Consider the following 21248-nt stretch of genomic DNA (forward strand, 5'->3'; position numbering starts at 1 on the left):
TTTAATGCACTACCCTTTACGCGTGCTAACCTGACAAGCGTGAAATGCTATTGCGCTCTTGCATTGACTTTCAACTTGTAACATGAGCGTTCTTTTTATTGTGCAGAAAAAGACTATGGGCGAGATTACATATGCGGCGCAAGATTCAGCGTAACTGCTGAAACCCGCGTCACCCGAAATTTACGGCAGTTTAGAAATACATAAGAAAAAAAATGTAAATATCCTGTAAAAGTCTAACCCGCCTCCCAAAAATAAACAAGACACGTCAAAACCCCTGTATCCGCAATCACCTCACATCGTAACGTATAATAAAAGTATTAACCTCTAAACTGCCAACCCCCACAAAGCAATATACCCAATTAAACTATTAACCCCTAATCCGCCATTCACCCACATCGCAAATCTACCTAATAAATGTATTAACCCCTAATCTGCCAACCCCCACATCACAAAGTATCTAACCTATTAACCCCTAAACCGCTAACCCCCCCACATCGCAATAAACCCAATTAAGCTATTAACTCCTAAACCACCAACCCCCCACAATGCAAATAACTAATTTAATTACTAAGCCCCCTAACCTAACCCCCTAAATTAACCCCAATTATATTAAATAAAAAATACTTTAATAATAATAATAATAAACAATTAAAATAAAAAAACTAACCTTACTTAAAAAAAAATAAGATTAAATTAATCTAAAATTTACAAAAAATAAGTCTAACATTACAGAAAAATAAACCAAATTATCAAAAATAAAAAAATGAAACCTAAGCCCTATAAAAATAGCCCCCCCCCCAAATAAAAACACCACCTAATCAAAACTACCAATAGCTTTTTAAAGGGCCTTTTGTAGGGCATTGCCCTAAGTTAAACAGCTCTTTTACATGTAAAAAATACTAAGGCCCCCCCACCCACCAAACCCCCCAAAATAAAAAAAAACACTAAAAAAATTAAACTAGCCATTTCCCCTAAAGTGGCATTTGTATGGGCAATCGGCTCTTTTACAGCCCAAAAAAAAAAACGAATTTAGGTACTCTGTTCCTGAAGTCTTCCAGGCGGTGACGTCTTCTTGGAGGTGGTGACATCTACTTCCAGCGCGGGGACCTCTTCTAGCTTCATCCAGGACCAAGGCGACACAACGTGGCGTGGAGGTGACTGCGGAACAAGACCGGCGACCTCTGAGCCATTAAGCGTGGAGATCCTCTTCGTACGATCACCACCGCACACAGGATTGAATGCAAGGTACCCATTTAAAAATGGGGTACCTTGCATTCCTATTGGCTGACATTTTCAAACCAGCCAATAGGATGAGAGCTACTGAAATCCTATAGGCTGATTTGAACAGCCAATAGGATTTCATTAGGTGCGGATAATCCAACTATCCTCATGAGGTGCGCTGCTAGATGATGATTCCGTTCCGGTGGGCTTGGTGTAAAGGCTGCACTCTCCAAACGAACTCCCAAAGGAATCCTAAAAGTGAAGACAAGATAGAGAAAAAGAGAGGCGCCAGACCCATAAAGCAGTAACGTTCGGATGTGGAGACAAATCACATACAAGAAACCCCCCCTTCCAGAGTGGGTACTCACAATTGTGGCGGCACTTAGAGCGTGCCCTTCACTGCGAGTCGGGACCATTGTGAGTCGCCCGACAGACACCCCCAGGCAGATGACGTCACTGGTGGAGCTCCAATCGGCTGTAGGCTGTATCGATCTATGGGATTTCTTTCAGCTCAGCTGGAGTACTCGGCGCTCAATCTCACCATGGGAGTGTATAAACGATATCCTTAGTGACGGTCAGCAAACAGGTATTCAAAGACACAGGAGCACAAAGGTGGAAGTAAAATCTTGGTTTATTAAGATAAAACAAACAGCAACGCGTTTCCCGGCTACAATGCCGCTTCATCAGGCTGTATAATATCATACCATTACTCTCCTTAAATACCTTATGTGCACCTGTCTGGGGGCGGTCATACAACCATTACCTGCCTCCCTATCTGAATGTTAACTCTTAACTATCCGGCCTTTAATCAAATAAATCTAAAACTAGAGTAAAACAAATATATATATTATTCTTCTTTTTACACTTTAACATATATGTAAATTGAATATATAAAAAATACATAGTTCTCAGAAAATTTGCTAATACAAAATGTTATGCTAAACAAGATTTGTTAAGCATTTCTCAGAATAATTCACATGTATACAAACTCTCTTCGTACTTTACCATATATATAAAAAACTTTGTGAAAAATACAAATATAGTATATATAATAAAATGATATAAAATAAAATAAACAATGGTAAGAGTCAAAAAAACAAAACTTGCTACAATTTAAAATCAAAATCACCATAGTGGTGGATAATACAATGATTGACTTAATCATTGTATTATCCACCACTTAAGTCAATCATTGTATTATTGTATTATCCACCACTATGGTGATTTTGATTTTAAATTGTAGCAAGTTTTGTTTTTTTGACTCTTACCATTGTTTATTTTATTTTATATCATTTTATTATATATACTATATTTGTATTTTTCACAAAGTTTTTTATATATATGGTAAAGTACGAAGAGAGTCTGTATACATGTGAATTATTCTGAGAAATGCTTAACAAATCTTGTTTAGCATAACATTTTGTATTAGCAAATTTTCTGAGAACTATGTATTTTTTATATATTCAATTTACATATATGTTAAAGTGTAAAAAGAAGAATAATATATATATTTGTTTTACTCTAGTTTTAGATTTATTTGATTAAAGGCCGGATAGTTAAGAGTTAACATTCAGATAGGGAGGCAGGTAATGGTTGTATGACCGCCCCCAGACAGGTGCACATAAGGTATTTAAGGAGAGTAATGGTATGATATTATACAGCCTGATGAAGCGGCATTGTAGCCGGGAAACGCGTTGCTGTTTGTTTTATCTTAATAAACCAAGATTTTACTTCCACCTTTGTGCTCCTGTGTCTTTGAATACCTGTTTGCTGACCGTCACTAAGGATATCGTTTATACACTCCCATGGTGAGATTGAGCGCCGAGTACTCCAGCTGAGCTGAAAGAAATCCCATAGATCGATACAGCCTACAGCCGATTGGAGCTCCACCAGTGACGTCATCTGCCTGGGGGTGTCTGTCGGGCGACTCACAACGGTCCCGACTCGCAGTGAAGGGCACGCTCTAAGTGCCGCCACAATTGTGAGTACCCACTCTGGAAGGGGGGGTTTCTTGTATGTGATTTGTCTCCACATCCGAACGTTACTGCTTTATGGGTCTGGCGCCTCTCTTTTTCTCTATCTTGTCAATAGGATTTCAGTAGCTCTCATCCTATTGGCTAATTTAGGGGATGTTAGGTTAGGGTGTTGGTAATTAAATTACACCTAGATTACGAGTTTTTGTCGGTAAGGCTGTGCGGGGCTAACAAGCCTTTTTTTCTTACCGCTCACTTAAGACAATGCTGGTATTAAAAGTTTTCTTCAAGCCTTCGTTAGCCTCAGAAAAGTGAGCGTTGAGCAAAATTTAGCTCCACATCTCACTGTAATACCAGCGTTGCTTACGGTAGCGGTAAGCTGACAAATCGTGCTCATGCAGGATTTCCCCATAGGAAACAATGGGGCTGAGCTGGCTGAAAAAAAATCTAACACCTGCAAAAAAGTAGCGTTCAGCTCCTAATACAGCCCCATTGTTTCCTATGGGGAAATGAATTTTATGTCTATACCCAACACCCTAACATGAACCCTGAGTCTAACACCCCTAATCTTACACTTATTAACCCCTAATCTGCTGCCCCCGCTATCGTTGACACCTACATTATATTATTAACCCCTAATCTGCCGCTCCGGACACCGCCACCACCTACATTATAATTATGAACCCCTAATCTACTGCCCCCAACATCGCCGACACCTACATTATAGTTATCCCCTAATCTGCCCCCCCAATGTCGCCACAACTATATTAAATTTATTAACCCCTGATCTGCCACCGCAACCACTATAATAAATTTATTAACCCCTAAACCTGTCTAACCCTAACACCCCCTAACTTAAATATAATTTAAATACATTCACTACAATTAAATAAATTAATCCTATTTAAAACTAAATACTTACCTATAAAATAATCCCTAAAATAGCTACAATATAACTAATAGTTACATTGTAGCTATTTTAGGATTTTTTTATTTTACAGGCAAGTTTGTATTTATTTTAACTAGGTATAATAGTTATTAAATAGTTAACTATTTAATAACTTCCTAGTTAAAATAAATACAATAGTACCTGTAAAATAGAACCTAACCTAAGTTACAATTACACCTAACACTACACTATAATTAAACTAATTACCTAAACTACCTACAATTAATTACAATTAAATTAAATAAACTAAATTACAAAAAAAACAAACACTAAATTACAGAAAATAAAAAAAGAATTACAAGAATTTTAAACTAATTACACCTAATCTAATCCCGCTAATAAAATAAAAAAGTCCCCCAAAATAATAAAATTCCCTACCCTATACTAAATTATAGGACTGGTCCTTTAAGTGACGTCATTCAAGGTGGCGTCCCTTGAATTCCAATTGGCTGATAGAATCCTATCAGCCAATCGAGATTAAGGTAGTAAAAATCCTTTTAGCTGATGCAATCAGCCAATAGGATTGAGCTTGCATTCTATTGGCTGTTCCAATCAGCCAATAGAATGCAAGGTCAATCCTATTGGCTGATTGAATCAGCCAATAGGATTTTTCCTACTTTAATTCCGATTGGCTGATAGGATTCTATCAGCCAATCGGAATTGAAGGGACGCCATCTTGGATGACGTCACTTAAAGGACCAGTCATTCAGTCGTCGGCCGTCGGATGAAGAGGATGCTCCGCGTCAGATGTCTTGAAGATGGACCTGCTCCGCTCCGGAAGGATGAAGATAGAAGATGCCGCCTGGATGAAGCCTTCTGCCGGTCTGGAGGTCCTCTTCTGGCCGGATAGGATGAAGACTTCGGACCCTCTGGAGGACCACTTGTGCCCGGCTGGGTGAAGACGTCTCAAGGTAGGGTGATCTTCAAGGGGGTAATTTTAGGTTTTTTTAAGAGGGGATTGGGTGGGTTTTAGAGTACGGTTGGGTGTGTGGGTGGTGGGTTTTAATGTTGGGGGGGTATTGTATTTTTTTTTACAGGTGAAAGAGCTGATTACTTTGGGGCAATGCCCCACAAAAGGCCCTTTTAAGGGCTATTTGTAATTTAGTATAGGGTAGGGAATTTTATTATTTTGGGGGGCTTTTTTATTTTTTTAGGGGGATTAGATTAGGTGTAATTAGTTTAAAATTCTTGTAATTCTTTTTTTATTTTCTGTAATTTAGTGGGGGGGGGGGTTCCGTAATTTAGTTTATTTAATTTAATTGTAATTAATTGTAGATAGTTTAGGTAATTAGTTTAATTATAGTGTAGTGTTAGGTGTAATTGTAACTTAGGTTAGGGTTTATTTTACAGGTATGTTTGTATTTATTTTAACTAGGAAGTTATTAAATAGTTAATAACTATTTAATAACTATTGTACCTAGTTAAAATAAATACAAAGTTGCCTGTAAAATAAATATAAATCCTAAGATAGCTACAATGTAACTATTAGTTATATTGTAGCTACCTTAGGGTTTATTTTATATGTAAGTATTTAGTTTTAAATAGGAATAATTTATTTAATTGTAGTAATTTAATTTCGTTTTATTTAAATTATATTTAAGTTAGGGGCGGTTAGGGTTAGATTTAGATTTAGGAGTTAATAAATTTAATATAGTAGCGGCGACGTTGGGGTCGGCAGATTAGGGGTTAATAAAATAAAAAAGCCCCCCAAAATAATAAAATTCCCTACCCTATACTAAATTAAAGGACTTGTCCTTTAAGTGACGTCATTCAAGATGGCGTCCCTTGAATTCCAATTGGCTGATAGAATCCCATCAGCCAATCGGAATTAAGGTAGTAAAAATCCTATTGGCTGATGCAATCAGCCAATAGGATTGAAGTTCAATCCAATTGGCTGATCCAATCAGCCAATAGGATTGAGCTCGCATTCTATTGGCTGTTCCAATCAGCCAATAGAATGCAAGGTCAATACTATTGGTAGGTGTCGGCGATGTTAGGGACGGCAGATTAGGGGTTAATAAAATTTAACTAGTGTTTGCAAGGCGGGAGTGCAGCGGTTTAGGGGTTAATATAGTTATTAAAGTTGCGGCGATGTCCAGTCGGCAGATTAGGGGTTAAACATTTTAGTTAAGTGTTTCCGATGTGGGCGGGCCTCGGTTTAGGGGTTAATAGGTAGTTTATGGGTGTTAGTGTACTTTTAGCACTTTAGTTAAGAGTTTTATGTTATGGCGTTAGCCCATAAAACTCTTAACTACTGACTTTTAAATGCGGTAGGAGTCTTGTCAGGAGAGGGTCTCACTTTTTTAGGCGATCTAATACCGGCGTTAGGAAAATCCCATTAAAAAGATAGGATACGCAATTGACGTAAAGGGATTTGCGGTAACCTAAAATCGCAGAAAAAAAGTGAGCGGTAGACCCTCTCCTGCCTGACTCGTAATACCAGCAGCCGTTAAAACGCATCTTTGGGACCCCTCAACGCTGCTTTTTAAGGCTAACGCAAGACTCGTAATCTAGCCGTTAGTTATTTGTGTTGTGGGGGGTTGGCGGTTTAGGAGTTAATAGCTTAATTAGGTTTATTGCGATGTAGGGGGTTGGCAGATTAGGGGTTAATATGTTAATGAGATACTTTATGATGTGGGGGTTGGAGGATTAGGTGTTAATAGGTAGATTGCGATGTGGGGGATGGCGGATTAGTCCTTGCACTAAATATGTGATTCCGACTTGCGATGCAGTTCTGTTAGTTTATAGGAGTAATATTAGCAGGCGACAGGTGAAAAATACGCTCCACTTTTATATGCGGCGCCGTATATGTTATAGCAATATGTAACTAAAAATTGGTGATGCCGGCTTTTGCGGGCGACGCCGCATATGTAATCGCGCCGTATAACGTTCACCTGCAACAGCACGCCACTTGCAATCTAACCCTCTGTGGGCATGTCACTGTGCATAGACTTTTACATGGCAGCTGCTATGTTGCTGCAAAAAATGACACCACAACTTGGGATCTTTTTCAGATCATCACATACTAATTATGTATATGATGGCATTTTTGGGGGCATTTACTATATTTATAGTTTAAATATGCAACTGAGTTATCCGGGAGAGAAACTATCTCATAAATCATAGTAGGTTTCTCTACGTTGCCAATCGCCTAGTGTCTTATAGTGGCTGTCCCTAGAGCATGTGCTTTCTGACTCAAGGGATCTGTTTTTGCAACCATCCTGGATAATGAGAAAATACTGAAAAATTAGTTTAATGTCCTGTACGCAGTTATGAGTTGGCAATAGTGGCTGTACATTAAAAGGGACAGTATAAGCAAAATTAAACTTCTATAATTTAGATAAATTGTGCAGTTTTAAAAAAATACTTTCTAATTACTTTATATTATCTAATATGCTCTGTTCTTTTGGTATTTAATGTTGAAAAGGCATATTTAGGTAGCCTCGGGAGCAGCAATGTACTACTGGAAGCTAGTTGCTGATTGGTGGCTGCACATATAGACCTCCGTGTCATTGGCTCACCTGTGTTCAGCTACCTCCCAGTAATGCATTGCTGCTCCTTCAACAAAGGATACTAAGAGAATGAAATTGTAAAGTTGTTTAAAACTGTATACTGTATCTGAATCCTGAAAAAAAAATTTCACTTGTGCCCCATTAAGTGGTCAAAAAAAAAATCAGGTAGCTTGTAATTGACCTGCATCTAGGGGAAGCTGCAATAAAACTCCCTGACACAAAAAACAGATACTTGTCAGTGAGAGAGCTGAGCAGAACACTGCTGCATTCAGCTGAAGCGTTCTATGCTTCATATCACTGGTTTTTAACCTTTTGTACCTTTGGAACATCCTTGGCTACTTTTTTAAATTCTTGTGACATCCCTATGTTTTATTTATGACATTTTCATGTGGCACCTTTAAAAACTCCCATGAGAGAATGATATATGAAATTAAAACCTTGAGCAGTGTTACACAGTGTGTATTAGAAATCTCTTAAGATTTGCTGAAAGTAAAACTGATTTTGTTTTTTTATATATGTGTTCTTTTAACCCCAGCGCTGATTTTGTGTCTTGTTCCAGCGTGTCACATAACTTTGATTGAGAATCATGGATTAAACTATTAAATATTATGTAAGACTCATTGCTGATTGACATATGCTTACAAAAATGTATTAGGAGTTTTTTGTCCAAGTAATCATATGCCAAATAACTGCAACACATGAATCTGTCTCTGGAAGCTCAGGGGTTAATAATATGATGTTCTGCTGAGTTTTATTGGGGGGGGGGGGGGCCCTCATGCCTCTGTTGCAAATCATAGGTTATAAATAGCACAGTGCTAGCTATACCCATTTCAACAGAACATACTGCAGTGATGTAGGGGGAAAAAAGTATATTTTATCTGGTAGATTTAATAATATATTTGTTTTAATGAAAATGTCTAATAATTTTGGTTAATGATTCTAATGGAAAGAGATAAGAGATCTGTCATGCTGCTGATGCTGATAAACCTGGGTTATTAAGGGTTCTGCTGGATCTCTCAGCCCCCACACTGCAGCAGTCCTGGGAGAGTGTGGGAGAGAAGGGCTGACGCAGTTACACACAGACAAGCTGTAGAGGAGGAGCCTGCACCAAATGCAGCATCTTTCAGTATCCAGGCAGCAGCAACAGCTAGAGGCAGTGGGGGCAGGATCTGAATCAAGATCAGCACCAAAGGGCTGGATTACTCCTCTGCCACAGCAAGGTGGACATCAGCAGGGGCAGGAAGAGCATCATCTGGGTATAATAAGGAAAATAACATTTAAACATCTCATGTACACAATATCAAATCACTAGCTATAAATGAATTGTTATTTGATGCAACAGTCACTGCTACATAACAGCTAACTTATCAAACTGGTTTCAGGAGATTCTAGTAGTCCAGACCAAAATAAGCCAGGCAATACCAGGGTGCATTGGACAATTGGAACAGCTAACTAATCTCTTCCACAAAAACCAAAGGACCAGGCAAGGAGGGAGAGAATTGCAGATCCTGGAAAAACTGCAAACACAGCGACTGAACTAAATCCAGCTTCCAGTATAGTCCTGCAGCAGCACCACCCCCAGCAGGATCAGCCCAGTCTAGCACAAGCTGAGCTGTTAGCAACCGCCAGAGCCAGCAGAGACTTTATTATCAGCAGCCACCCCCTGCATAGAGCATCCTTTGCAACATCGGCACAGATACCCTGCACAAGCTCTGCAACACCATCACCATTCTCAATCCCTTGGATACCAAAGAGCAAGTGAAGCCTGACAGCTGTCACTACTGCAGCATTTTTAAGTATTGAAGGAGCTGCCAGCACTTAAATCAGCAGTAGTGGGTGCGGTGACCTGTTGGGCCTGTGGCAGGATCAGCATGTGGTAGACGGCTCCATTTGCCTCCATCTCAGTGCTTCTTTACTATTTTTCATATATATTTTTTTTAATATTTGTAACCCAGTCATTGCCATGTATTTCTCAGGGTGCCACCCTCTACTCATTTGCTGAGGCTTGCCATAGGGAACATGGATACTTGTATAATTTCTTATAAGTGGCAGAAAAGTAACCGTGCTTTAAATGGAGGAGGACATTGATACCCGTAAAATTAACAACAGTTTTCTACGTGATCACAGCTATGCAACAGAAGGTAGGTGTGATGCTGGTGTGCATTCCTGTGCACTGTGCAGGCCGGGGGAGGAGATGGTTCCTGTTGGGAGATTGCCGTGGCAACCAGTGCAGTTAGAAGGCTGCTGCACAGGGGTCATTACATGGTTAATAATGAGCATCCTCATTAGCTTATAGCAAAATATGTTACTAGAGAACATTTTAATGCTATTTATCATTCTTATATGCCACCTTTACTGATCTTATAGGTCCTAACAAATAATTCAGCCATTAATTGCCTAGACACTAGATGAAATCTAAAATCTTTATTTCCAAACTGATATAGAACTCTATTGTACATTCTCCCTGCTGTCATTGGGGAAGGGTGACAGCATTTCAAATAAATTGTATATTTACACCAATACCTTGTAACTTCTATTTCCTGTCTTATAGGATCTAGTTGTAATAACGTTTTTAATCTACAGCACAAAAACATTAGTGTAAAATATAATAAAAAGAGCTAACCATTCTGCTTTATACAGTGTATATATATTTCCACAACACCATTGTAGAGTTCAGGTTACTCCCACTGCTGTTCTGGCTTTGCTATACTATACGTTTTGAAGTGATGCATAAAGCAATAATATCATAGTATATGTAAGATGTATTTTTTAATTTTTTAATGACAACAGTATAGCACATTATTGCCTTTTTGTCAAAAGCGTTAAAGACAACCATCCTACATAACCTATGTTTTAAGTATTTACATGCTATTAATTTGCCATTTGTGTTAGAGGATTAAATGCTGGGGCAGTGAACGATTTAAGATGACCCAATGCATTTAATTTATTAACCTCTGTCAGCAACCTAATAGCATTACTTTGAAACAAGGCATCAGTAAGGGGTGGGGGAGATGGAATGGATCCAGTATACATTTAGAATACAGAAATTCTTCATTTTATAAGAAGTTAATCTACTTTATTTGACTGGAAAAGGGTTGTAAATTGTGCAATGAAGGGGTTAGATATTACCATGATGTATATTGCAGGCGAGTAACACGTCAAATATGCTTTGTTTTTTTTTTTTTGTTTGTTTTCTAATGTAAAATGTCATATATACAATGAGTTTTGTGATTGATGTATGTTGGGAAAGTTTATAGTTGGCCCTGTGACAGTTAGCAGGCCCAGATAGAACCTACCTGGAGGAGCTACAGAGTCATATTCACCACAAGGAAATCTAGGTTCCAGTATAAACATGGTGAGCCATTTAAAAAATAAAATCTGGAGCCTTTCTTCTTTGGTTATATCTAAGATACAAATAGTCAACTTTACAAACTATTGACCCTTTTAGTTTAAGGGATATGTTTTGTTTTATGGGTGTAACATAGGGCCCAGCTTGATATCTTGCCTAGGGACTGGTATGTTAATATGGGACACTGAACACACATTTGTTCTTCATTATTTAGATAAAGCATGGAATTTTAAGCAACTTTTTAATTTACTCCTATTATCAATTTTTCTTCGTTCTCTTGCTATCTTTATTTTAAAAGCAGGAATGTAAATCTTAGCAGCCAGCCCATTTTAGGTTCAGCACCATGGATAGTGCTTGCCTTCTGGAGGCTTACATTTACCCACCAATAAGCAAGCATAACCCAGGTTCTCAACTAAAAAAGGGCCGGCTCCTATGCATCACATTCCTGCTTTTTAAATAAAGATAGCAAGAGAACAAAGAAAAATTGATAATAGGAGTACATTAGAAAGTTGCTTAAAATTGCATGCTATATCTGAATCATGAAATAAAAATTTTGGGTTTAGTGTCTCTTTTAAGATCTTAATTTCTGAGTTATAAAGACTGTTGACTTTCCTATCCCTTTAACTTTCAAATAGATTAAGTCAGTAAATTAAACTTGCATGATTCAGATAAAACATGTCATTTTAAATTCACTTCTATTTTCAAATGTGCTGCGTTCTCTTAGTATCCCTTGTTAAAAAATGAATACGCACATAATCATACACTAGTGGGAGCTGCTGCTAATTTGTGCCTGCACACATTTGTCTCTTGTGATTGGCTAAATAGATATTTTCAGCTTCCTATCAGTAGTGCAATGCTGTCCCTTTAGCAATGGAAAACAAGAGAATGTAGAAAATTTGATAATAGAATTAAAATGGAAAGTTGTTTAAAAGTGTATGTTCTATCTGAATCATAAAAGAAAATGTTGGGGTTTACTATCCCTTTAAGTGTAAAGAAATAGCTGTTTTGTGTTAGAATAATAAATCCTTAATAAAGTATTAGCTGCCTATTCCAAAAAGTCCAGAGTGCTAAAAAGGGGATAGCTGTAAAATAAGTGCTGCTTGCCTACAAAAGAGGCAAAAAGGCAAATAGTTTGATAATTACTAGTTCCTTTAGCCATCAAATCCTGTTGACAAAGGATATTAAAAATTGCAGCTCTCAAATGCACCCAAAGACATTCACATGAGAAGCTTGAGTGAATGCTAATAAGCTAAACCCTTAATAACATTGCATTATTGCAATAAAGACATCAGCTGAAATTGTCCCATTCATTAACCTTCACCCCAGATAATACAATCTTATACCAGCATCGTGTTTTGCATTGCATTAGCCCTTTTTTAGGGTGTGGTAGCATATGGTAGCAGCATCTTTTTACTTATTCGATTTATTTTTATATTAAAAAAATTACTTCCAGAAACCCATTATTGCTTTATGATAATCCCCTGCACTGAAGCTTTCTGAATTCAGGACTTTAAAAACCAAAGCCATGTTCCTGTATGGGGGTGCACAGTTTTAATTTGGTTTGAACACCATTTTAAACATTTATTTGAAATAAAATGCCCCAAGGTCTTTAATAAACATGCCCTTCTATCATTAATAAGTGTTATTTTGCCTTAGGAAGCAGACACACTCCAGTAACGTTCTACAACCCCAAGAAAAGAATATATTGCATTATTTTTGTTTAATGTCACAGGAGATACCATGGGTTAATTTCCTGTCTTGATCAGTTATCACCTTCTTGAACTGAGTCTTCAGCAGGATTTAGATGTGCTTACAAATCTTCCTCATATTACAGTAAATTACTTTTCAAAGTTTGTGCCCTATTTTCTTTGTATGGTTTTTTTTATGTCCAGTCATTAATTTGCTATGGAAATCATATAGTTTAGTGTTTTGCATTGTATTGTGTTTACCCATGCCTACTTCATTCTTTTTCGTTCCTTCTATATATGTTTGTTACATATACACCAGTTATTTACCAGGGTGTGGTTTAAATTTAAAGTAAATATAGTAAAATGAAAAACAGAGTGTACCTTTTTGTTTACAAGTTTAAAAAAAAATAAAAATAAAAATAAAATATATATATATATATATATATATATATATATATATATATATGCATTTTAGGTTCCTATATATATATATATATATATATATATGCATTTTAGGTTCCTGAGGGCACAGACTGGTGGAAACACAGACTGACTCCAAATATTGTGTCCCCTGGTATACTTAATTCTATATCAATTGTGCACTGTCAGAGTATTAAAGTGTTGAATTACAGAACTGTAAAAATGAAAAATACGTTCTTTATAATTTACAGTAATATAAGTGCATAGTCTCCAAGTGGTGTGGCATGTAATACACTTTACTCTATTTTTGTTTTTTTTGTTTTTAATAGGTGTAACTCAATACTTTGTACTATAGTAGGAGTGCATAGTTAGTCAAAGTCTGATTTAGCTGCATATGAGTTACTTGTAATGTTCCCTTTATCTGCAGCAGCATAGAATGTTACATTGTTATACAGTGTATGTAATCAAACAAGCAGGCTGACTGACAGCTGGGACATGATTTTTTCCTCCCTTCCCCCTTCTGCTTACCAGACTTGCAAACTCGGAAGTGGTACAATAGAGTTAAGAGTCTTGCAAATTAGAGGTAATGCTATACCCTTTTGCTATTAGATTAGAGTGAAAAGTTTGGTTAAATGCTTTCATCTACAGACTATGAATAACCTGAGTCCTTAGTTGGTAATTATAATTCTTTTTACAGTTTCTAATAGTGGTAGCCTGCATCATTTCTATCTACATGTCCTACTCCTTTTTATCTATATGTTCTACATAATTGTATTAGTTATTTGTTAAACATTTATTACGTATAACCGATGATTGATACCATTTGGAAGTGGAGTATGTTTTGATCACTAAATGATTTGTCACAAGAGTTGTGTTTATGGTACTGCTGTCTGAACTGGTTGCTATGACTACAAGTTGGGCTTGTTTTGATTTGTTCTGTGAGGGGATGGGACCTCCTGTAAGGTGTAATTTTGCTGTATTACACACTCCTATAGACCAAGCAAATTTAGTGTAACTCAGAAACGTCACATTAAAATAATTCCTGAGATTAGATCCAGTGAGTGGTCACACCCATACGGGATACACACACTCCCCAATCCTAGGAGTATTAAGCATAATGACAGGAACCCAAGTTTATAATAAATATCTGGACCTCCCTCAAGTAAATATATGGACCTTGGCAAGTAAAATCTACATATACACACAGAGCCATAAAGATATACAATACAATGTGCTTCCTCTTGTCTGCCACTTTGTCCTTTTTGTACATATCAGAAGTGGAAAAGGTGCTATATTGTATGGGTAAGTGGGGTAATAAAAAACACTGCTGATGCATTGTGGCCCGGTCCCTGGGCTGGTTAAATCTTATTTATAGACCGGCATAAAATAAGTGTTACGCAGTCAGCTCATGGCAATGCCTGGATGATTATTCTTGGTTTGCTATTTGTTTAATGCTCCCCACTGAGAACGGAGCATGCCTGCAACCACTGTAACATGTTCTGACTTATAGTGATAGCACCTGAGGGACCACAGCCTGTTCTAAACTTAGATCAAACATGTTCAGCATGGAATGTCTCTTCATTTGAGAATTGTTCTATTTCTGAGACACACAATGAATGAGCTTTCAAACAATGTGTTGTATAGTCCCACCAAGCTAAGTGAAGAACGATGAAAACACAATTATTTTTTATGCATTGATTGCATTTCTGATTTAAAAAATATTTGTTTCCTTCAGATGAATGGTGATATATCACAGGCATTTCTTAGCCAATACCACCTATACATTTTTAATTTTAATATATTCTTTACTATACAAGAACTATCTTGTGTATTAACATTTATGGTGACAAGGTGGATAAGAGGTTGTGATGTGTCACAAAAGTAAACGCCACTCCTTATTATTCATGTGTTATCCTTGCTTTCCAAGCTCAAGTCTCTTGTACAAATATCTTATATTTTTAGACTAAATCCGATACATGAAGGATGCTAACATCATTTCTTGCCCACATATTTATTTATGACTTAAGGAAAATTTAGATCTTAATTAAGATTTCAAATAACAGAACTTGCCTTAAATAGACTTAAAAGTACCATTATTTATTGTTGTATCTAAGCAAATATTCTTCAAAATGTCCTTTTTGTTGCGGGAGAATTGTTCTTCATGTTCGGTTTCAAATTAAAATTGTCTGATTCCCATTTCAGTTTTGGCTGTAATGTCCCTTTAAGCCTAACAACCAAAGATATCATGTATTGACAAACTGCATTAGATTAATTGTTCTCAATGGCCCAAACACACAATATTAAAAAACGATCACAAGTAAATCACTACTAAAACTGTCTACAAATACAGCAGCTTTTTGTTTAACGTCCGTTTAAGGATATAAATGAGTTGAAACACTCTAGCCATGGGTGGCACCATATTGACATCTTACTTTCACTACATTCCAGTGCTTACGTATTTGCACATGCGCAGCAACTCTCCTTTAGATACCCGCAATGTAACCCAAGTTGGCAGCACCCATGATTAGAGGGAGGTGCATGAAACTTATTTAGTGTCCCTTTACCTTTAAAATAAGAAATGAACAGGTGATTGCCAACACCACCAGATATAATTGAATGCTTATGTTAATGATCAATAGTTATTTAACCATAGGGGTCACCAAAAACTCCTCATGGGGTGAATATTGGCTTTGAGTGGCACTTTTTTGTTGGTTAAACACCACCTGACCTCAAAAACAGGCAGCTCTGCCTAAAGCTGTGACAACACACACATTTAAAATGTCAAAAGCATTTCCCTGTGATTTTTTTTCCTTTTACTTCTTTAAAAATAAATTTTCTTCTTTATAAAAGAGCATACAGCCATAAAATCATTATTAACTTTATAAAAAATACATATTGTTTTTGAATTTCTAACACAATGTCTTATATATACAGTATATATGTAGTTATCCATATATACAGTATATATGTAGTTATCCATATATACAGTATATATGTAGTTATCCATATATACAGTATATATGTAGTTATCCATATATACAGTATATATGTAGTTATCCATATATACAGTATATATGTAGTTATCCTACAGAGAGAAGAAGCTCATTTTGCTAGCTTCACCTGATAGAAAACGGAATTTGGCCCTGACACTGCAAATAACCCCAAGTTATTCTTTACTACATCTACATATAAACTAAACGGAGACTAGAATTAAAGGGATGATTAATAGTAGGTCACTTTGTTGCCTAAGTAGAAGGTACAATATTCCTTAAGCTTTTAATGCTAATGAATGGTCATTGGTAATCAATAATGAAGCATTGGCATTTTAGACTTCAGTGAACAAACCTATCAGAGTTCAAACAAGATTACTTGGAAACATGCCAATGGGACATTGATGTTCTGCTCCATGGATCTTGAATCTACAGCATGATTTGCACTAGTTTTAGAAAATGATGGATTTCACAAAACTCACTGATATGAACAAATGTAACAAAAATGCTTTTATTGTAGAGGTTTTGTGGATTAAGAAATCGGTGGACCAAACACTATGGCATAAAAATATCATTTATCTACACTATTATCAGAGAGTGAAAATCAAGCAAACTGTATCATGTCTTTTTTTAAATACATCCCATAAAGTAAATTGTGACTTCCATTTCTTATTTGATGCATTGTCTTCTATATATTGCATATTGTTTGATTTTTCACTTTCAATTTGCTGTAATTGTAGTTTGTTTGTCATTTGCTCAAAGCCAACCAATTAATTTTCTATATTGAGTGGTTCAAATTTGTCAGTGTGGAGCCTTAGTCATTTTCCTCAAGGCTGCAAGAACACCCTGGGATGCCACAACTCTCATATGAAGGTGTCACCCATCATCATGTACTATAGCAGTGTTTCCCAACCGCGATCCTCAAGTACCCCCAACAGGCCTGGTATTCATTATAGCTGAACCAGTGCACAGGTGAAATAATCAGCTGATCATTAACCAACCTGCTCTTATCCATCAGCTGATTATTTCACCTGTGCTCTAGTTCAGCTATAATGAAAACCAGGACTGTCGGGGGCGGGGTACTTGAGGACAGCGGTTGGGGAAACACTGTACTATAGCATTACATATAATGGAGCAATAAGGTAAATATATATATATATATATATATATATATATATATATATATATATATATATATATATATATATATATATATCCCCAGAAATGATTACATATGAGTAGCTTAAAACAATTGTTGTACTTTATTTCCACTTGGCAAGAGGCAATATCATAAAATTCTGTCCTGTTTTATATGAAAAATAAGATCCTAGATATACAGAAAATATTACATAATAGTACTGTAGAGTACAAACCTATGAAATAATTATCTAAAATCTTGAAAGTGACAAAGTACATGTATTGCATACAACCACTGTGTTTTTGGTTGTTTGTTTACTGGAACATCTAGGATATAGGTTTGACTAGCAACTAAGTTTATTTATATATATATATATATATATATAATATTTTTTTTTATTATTATTTTTTTTTGTCCTCTGGATGCAGGAAAAGCCAGCTGTCTGATATCAACTTGTTACCCTAAAGGCTTAGTTGGAGACAGATCTTTCAATAATATAATGCAAATTATACATTGATCCAGAGTCCTTCATTTTGGCAACAATGACAGATACATTAATGAATATCTTCTGCATGTCTCACATTCTATCAAAACAATTATCCTTAGCCAATAACTAATTACTGCTGCTGTCAGCTCAAATGAACATAGGTCCAATTTGCACTTTTATGAATAACGAAATATGGGATTTGCACACATTCCTATTTTTGATATTCTTAGTCAGTTGTGACCTGCAGCAAAATACATCCAACCCATGTGATAAAAAACAAATGAGTTAATACTAGTTCATTCATTATAAATGAAACAATGTGTATCCCCTAAAGCTTTAGCACTTTCAGATATTGGTATGCAGATGAGTAGCGGTCTCATTATGCCTGGACTGGGTGTTACTGAACTCCTGAGATCACTTCCAATACTTAAAAGCACATTGAAGTGACTTTGTCTTCATTGTACTAAAGTCAATAAAATATAACCATTATTTGACATGTGTTAATTTTGGATATTAATATTTTTTTGTGAATAAAAGTCCCTCTTGAAATATGAATTGATACTCCTCTTCAGAAGGATGCTTAGTTAGATTTGTCATTGCAGCCATTTTAGCAGAGCTGCTTTTAATGACGGTCTACTCTGTTCAATTATATGCCTATGATGCAATCTTAAGTAGACACTGCAATATTTGCAGGTCAATGCATGTAAAGCACTACAATAAGTTAAAATCAAAGTTTAGTGTTCTAAATTATTTCTCAGCCATACAACACTATTTAACTTTGGGATGGGGAGCCATATTTTGGGGTGTAAAATACGTTTTCCCTATAAACTTTCCCCTGCTTCAACTTGGATATGACCTCTGCTCACCCACATGGATGCATTGTTTGAAAGACAGCATATCTGCATACACTTTAGAATTCTAAATTATTTTAATTTCAAATGCTGAACTCCGATTTTACCCTATTATAGAACAGTGCATGATGCTTTCACAAGGTCTGCAAATCTCCGTCACTATAACTTAAAGGGACAGGAAACCCCAACATTTACTTTCATGATTTGAATAGAACATACAAATTTAAACAACTTTCCAAGTCACTTCTATTATCAAATTTGCTTCATTATCTTTTTTATCCTTTGCTGAAGGAACAGCATTGCACAACTGGCAGCTAGATGAACACATCTGGTTAGCCAATCACAAGAGACAAATGTGTGCAGGCACCAATTAACAGCTAGCTCCCACTAGTGTAGGATATGTGCACATTTTTTTTCAACAAGGGATACCAAGAGACTGAAGCACATTTGAAAATATAAGTTAATTTAAAAGTATCTTAAAATGACATGCTTTATCTGAATCATGCAAGTTTAATTGTGACCTTACTATCCCTTTAATGAATACACTACTTAAAGGGACAGTCTAGTCCAAAATAAACTTTCATGATTCAGATAGGGCATGTAATTTTAAACAATTTTCCAATTTACTTTTATCACCAATTTTGCTTTGTTCTCTTGGTATTCTTAGTTAAAAGCTTAACCTAGGAGGTTCATATGCTAATTTCTTAGACATTGAAGGCCACCTCTTTTCAGAATGCAATTCAACAGTTTTTCACCACTAGAGGGTGTTAGTTCATGTGTTTCATATAGATAACAATGTGCTCATGCACGTGAAGTTATCTGGGAGCCAGCACTGATTGGCTAAACTGCAAGTCTGTCAAAAGAACTGAAATAACGGGGCAGTTTGCCGAGGCTTAGATACAAAATAATCACAGATGTAAAAAGTATATAAATATAACTGTGTTGGTTATGCAAAACTGGGGAATGGGTAATAAAGGTATTATCTATCTTTTAAAACAATAAAAATTCTGGTGTAGACTGTCCCTTTAAAGGTACAGTAAACATTTTTTAACATTATTAATAAGCTTTGTCAGCCACTCCCCATTCTTCAGCTGAAGGGTTTATCCTGCCTGCCAGTGTGCTACACTAAGGAGAACAGCACTATAAATTAGGTTGTGACTTGACAACAACCTTGCGATACACGTCAGAAGAGGTTGCTGTGGGGTATAATGATGTGTAGGGAGGGATGGGATTTTTAAATGCGGTGGCTGACAAAGCTTATTAATTGTGCACATGCTGCACAATTACGTTTAAAAATATATTTTCATTTGAACTGCATTGATTTCAAGAAAAAAAATGGCACTAATCCCTACACGTTACTGCCAAGTACAAAAGAAACCCCCTCTTCCAAAGTGCCAATAAACTGATCAAAGATATTGGTAAGAAGTATTGGTGCTACAAAGTGAGCTAGGGTGTAAAAATTATATATATATATATATATATATATATATATATATATATATATATATATATATATGCAATGTAAAATGTCTGGTTTGAAATATACAATAAATACTAGTTCTATACTCACTAACAAATGTTATAACAAATCTTTATGTTGGAAAAAATATATATACAAATACATTTAACGGGACAGTCTACAATAGAATTTGTATTGTTTTAAAAGATAGATAATTCCTTTTATTATCCTTTCCCCAGTTTTGCATAACCAACAGTTATATTAATATATTTTTTACCTCTGTGATTACCTTGTATCTAAGCCTCTTCTGACAGACCCATGATCATATGACTTTTTTTATTTATTATTTATTGACTTGCAGTTAGTACTAGTTGTGCTAACTCTTAAATAACTCCGTGGGTGTTAACACAGTTATCTATATGGTCCACATGAACCAGCAGTCTCCTGTTGTGAAAAGCAAATAAAATAGCATGTGATTAAGAGGCTGTCTGTAGTGGCTTAGAAACAGGCATATAATAGAAATATAACAATGTTGGTTGTGCAAAGCTGGGAAATGGGTAGTAAAGGCATCTATCTTTTTAAACAATAACAATTTTAGTGTAGACTGTCCCTTTAAATACATCTAAAAAAATGTCCAATAAAAACTTTCAACGGGTAATATTCAATACGGAGTTAGTATAAATACAGGTGAAACTCAAAAAATTAGAATATCGTGCAAAAGTTCATTTATTTCACTAATTCAACTTAAAAGGTGAAACTAATATATGGGAAAGACTCATTGCATGCAAAGCAAGATAGTTCAAGCCGTGATTTGTCATAATTGTGGTGATTATGGCTTACAGCTCATGAAAACCCCAAATCCACAATCTCAGAAAATTAGAATATTGGGAAAAGGTGCAATATTCTAGGCTCAAAGTGTCCCACTCTAATCGGCTAATTAAGCCATAACACCTGCAAAGGGTTCTTGAGCCTTTAAATGGTCTCTGCCTGGTTCAGTAGGAATCACAATCATGGGTAAGACTGCTGACCTGACAGTTGTGCAGAAAACCATCATTGACACCCTCCATAAGGAGGGAAAGCCTCAAAAGGTAATTGCAAAAGAAGTTGGATGTTCCCAAAGTGCTGTATCAAAGCACATTAATAGAAAGTTATGTGGAAGGGAAAAGTGTGGAAGAAAAAAGTGCACAAGCAGCAGGGATTGTCAGGAAAAG

The 21248-nt window shown here is 36.1% G+C and overlaps 1 protein-coding gene across 2 annotated transcripts in view; it reads left to right on the plus strand.

Annotated features, from left to right (window-relative positions):
• Window positions 1-21248, plus strand: part of PPP2R2B (protein phosphatase 2 regulatory subunit Bbeta) — a 641033-nt gene that overhangs the window by 354049 nt on the left and 265736 nt on the right. The window contains exon 1 of one of the 2 annotated variants that reach the window (XM_053717148.1): window positions 8642-9796. The exons of the other annotated variant lie outside the window; for it this stretch is intronic. Within the exon in view, the coding sequence (XP_053573123.1) occupies window positions 9727-9796 (70 nt within the window). The 5' untranslated portion in view covers window positions 8642-9726. Of the gene's footprint in view, window positions 1-8641; window positions 9797-21248 lie in introns of those variants that run through there. 2 annotated transcript variants of the gene reach the window in all.

This window comes from Bombina bombina, chromosome 6 (assembly GCF_027579735.1).
Source record: "Bombina bombina isolate aBomBom1 chromosome 6, aBomBom1.pri, whole genome shotgun sequence".
Lineage (NCBI taxonomy): Eukaryota > Metazoa > Chordata > Amphibia > Anura > Bombinatoridae > Bombina > Bombina bombina.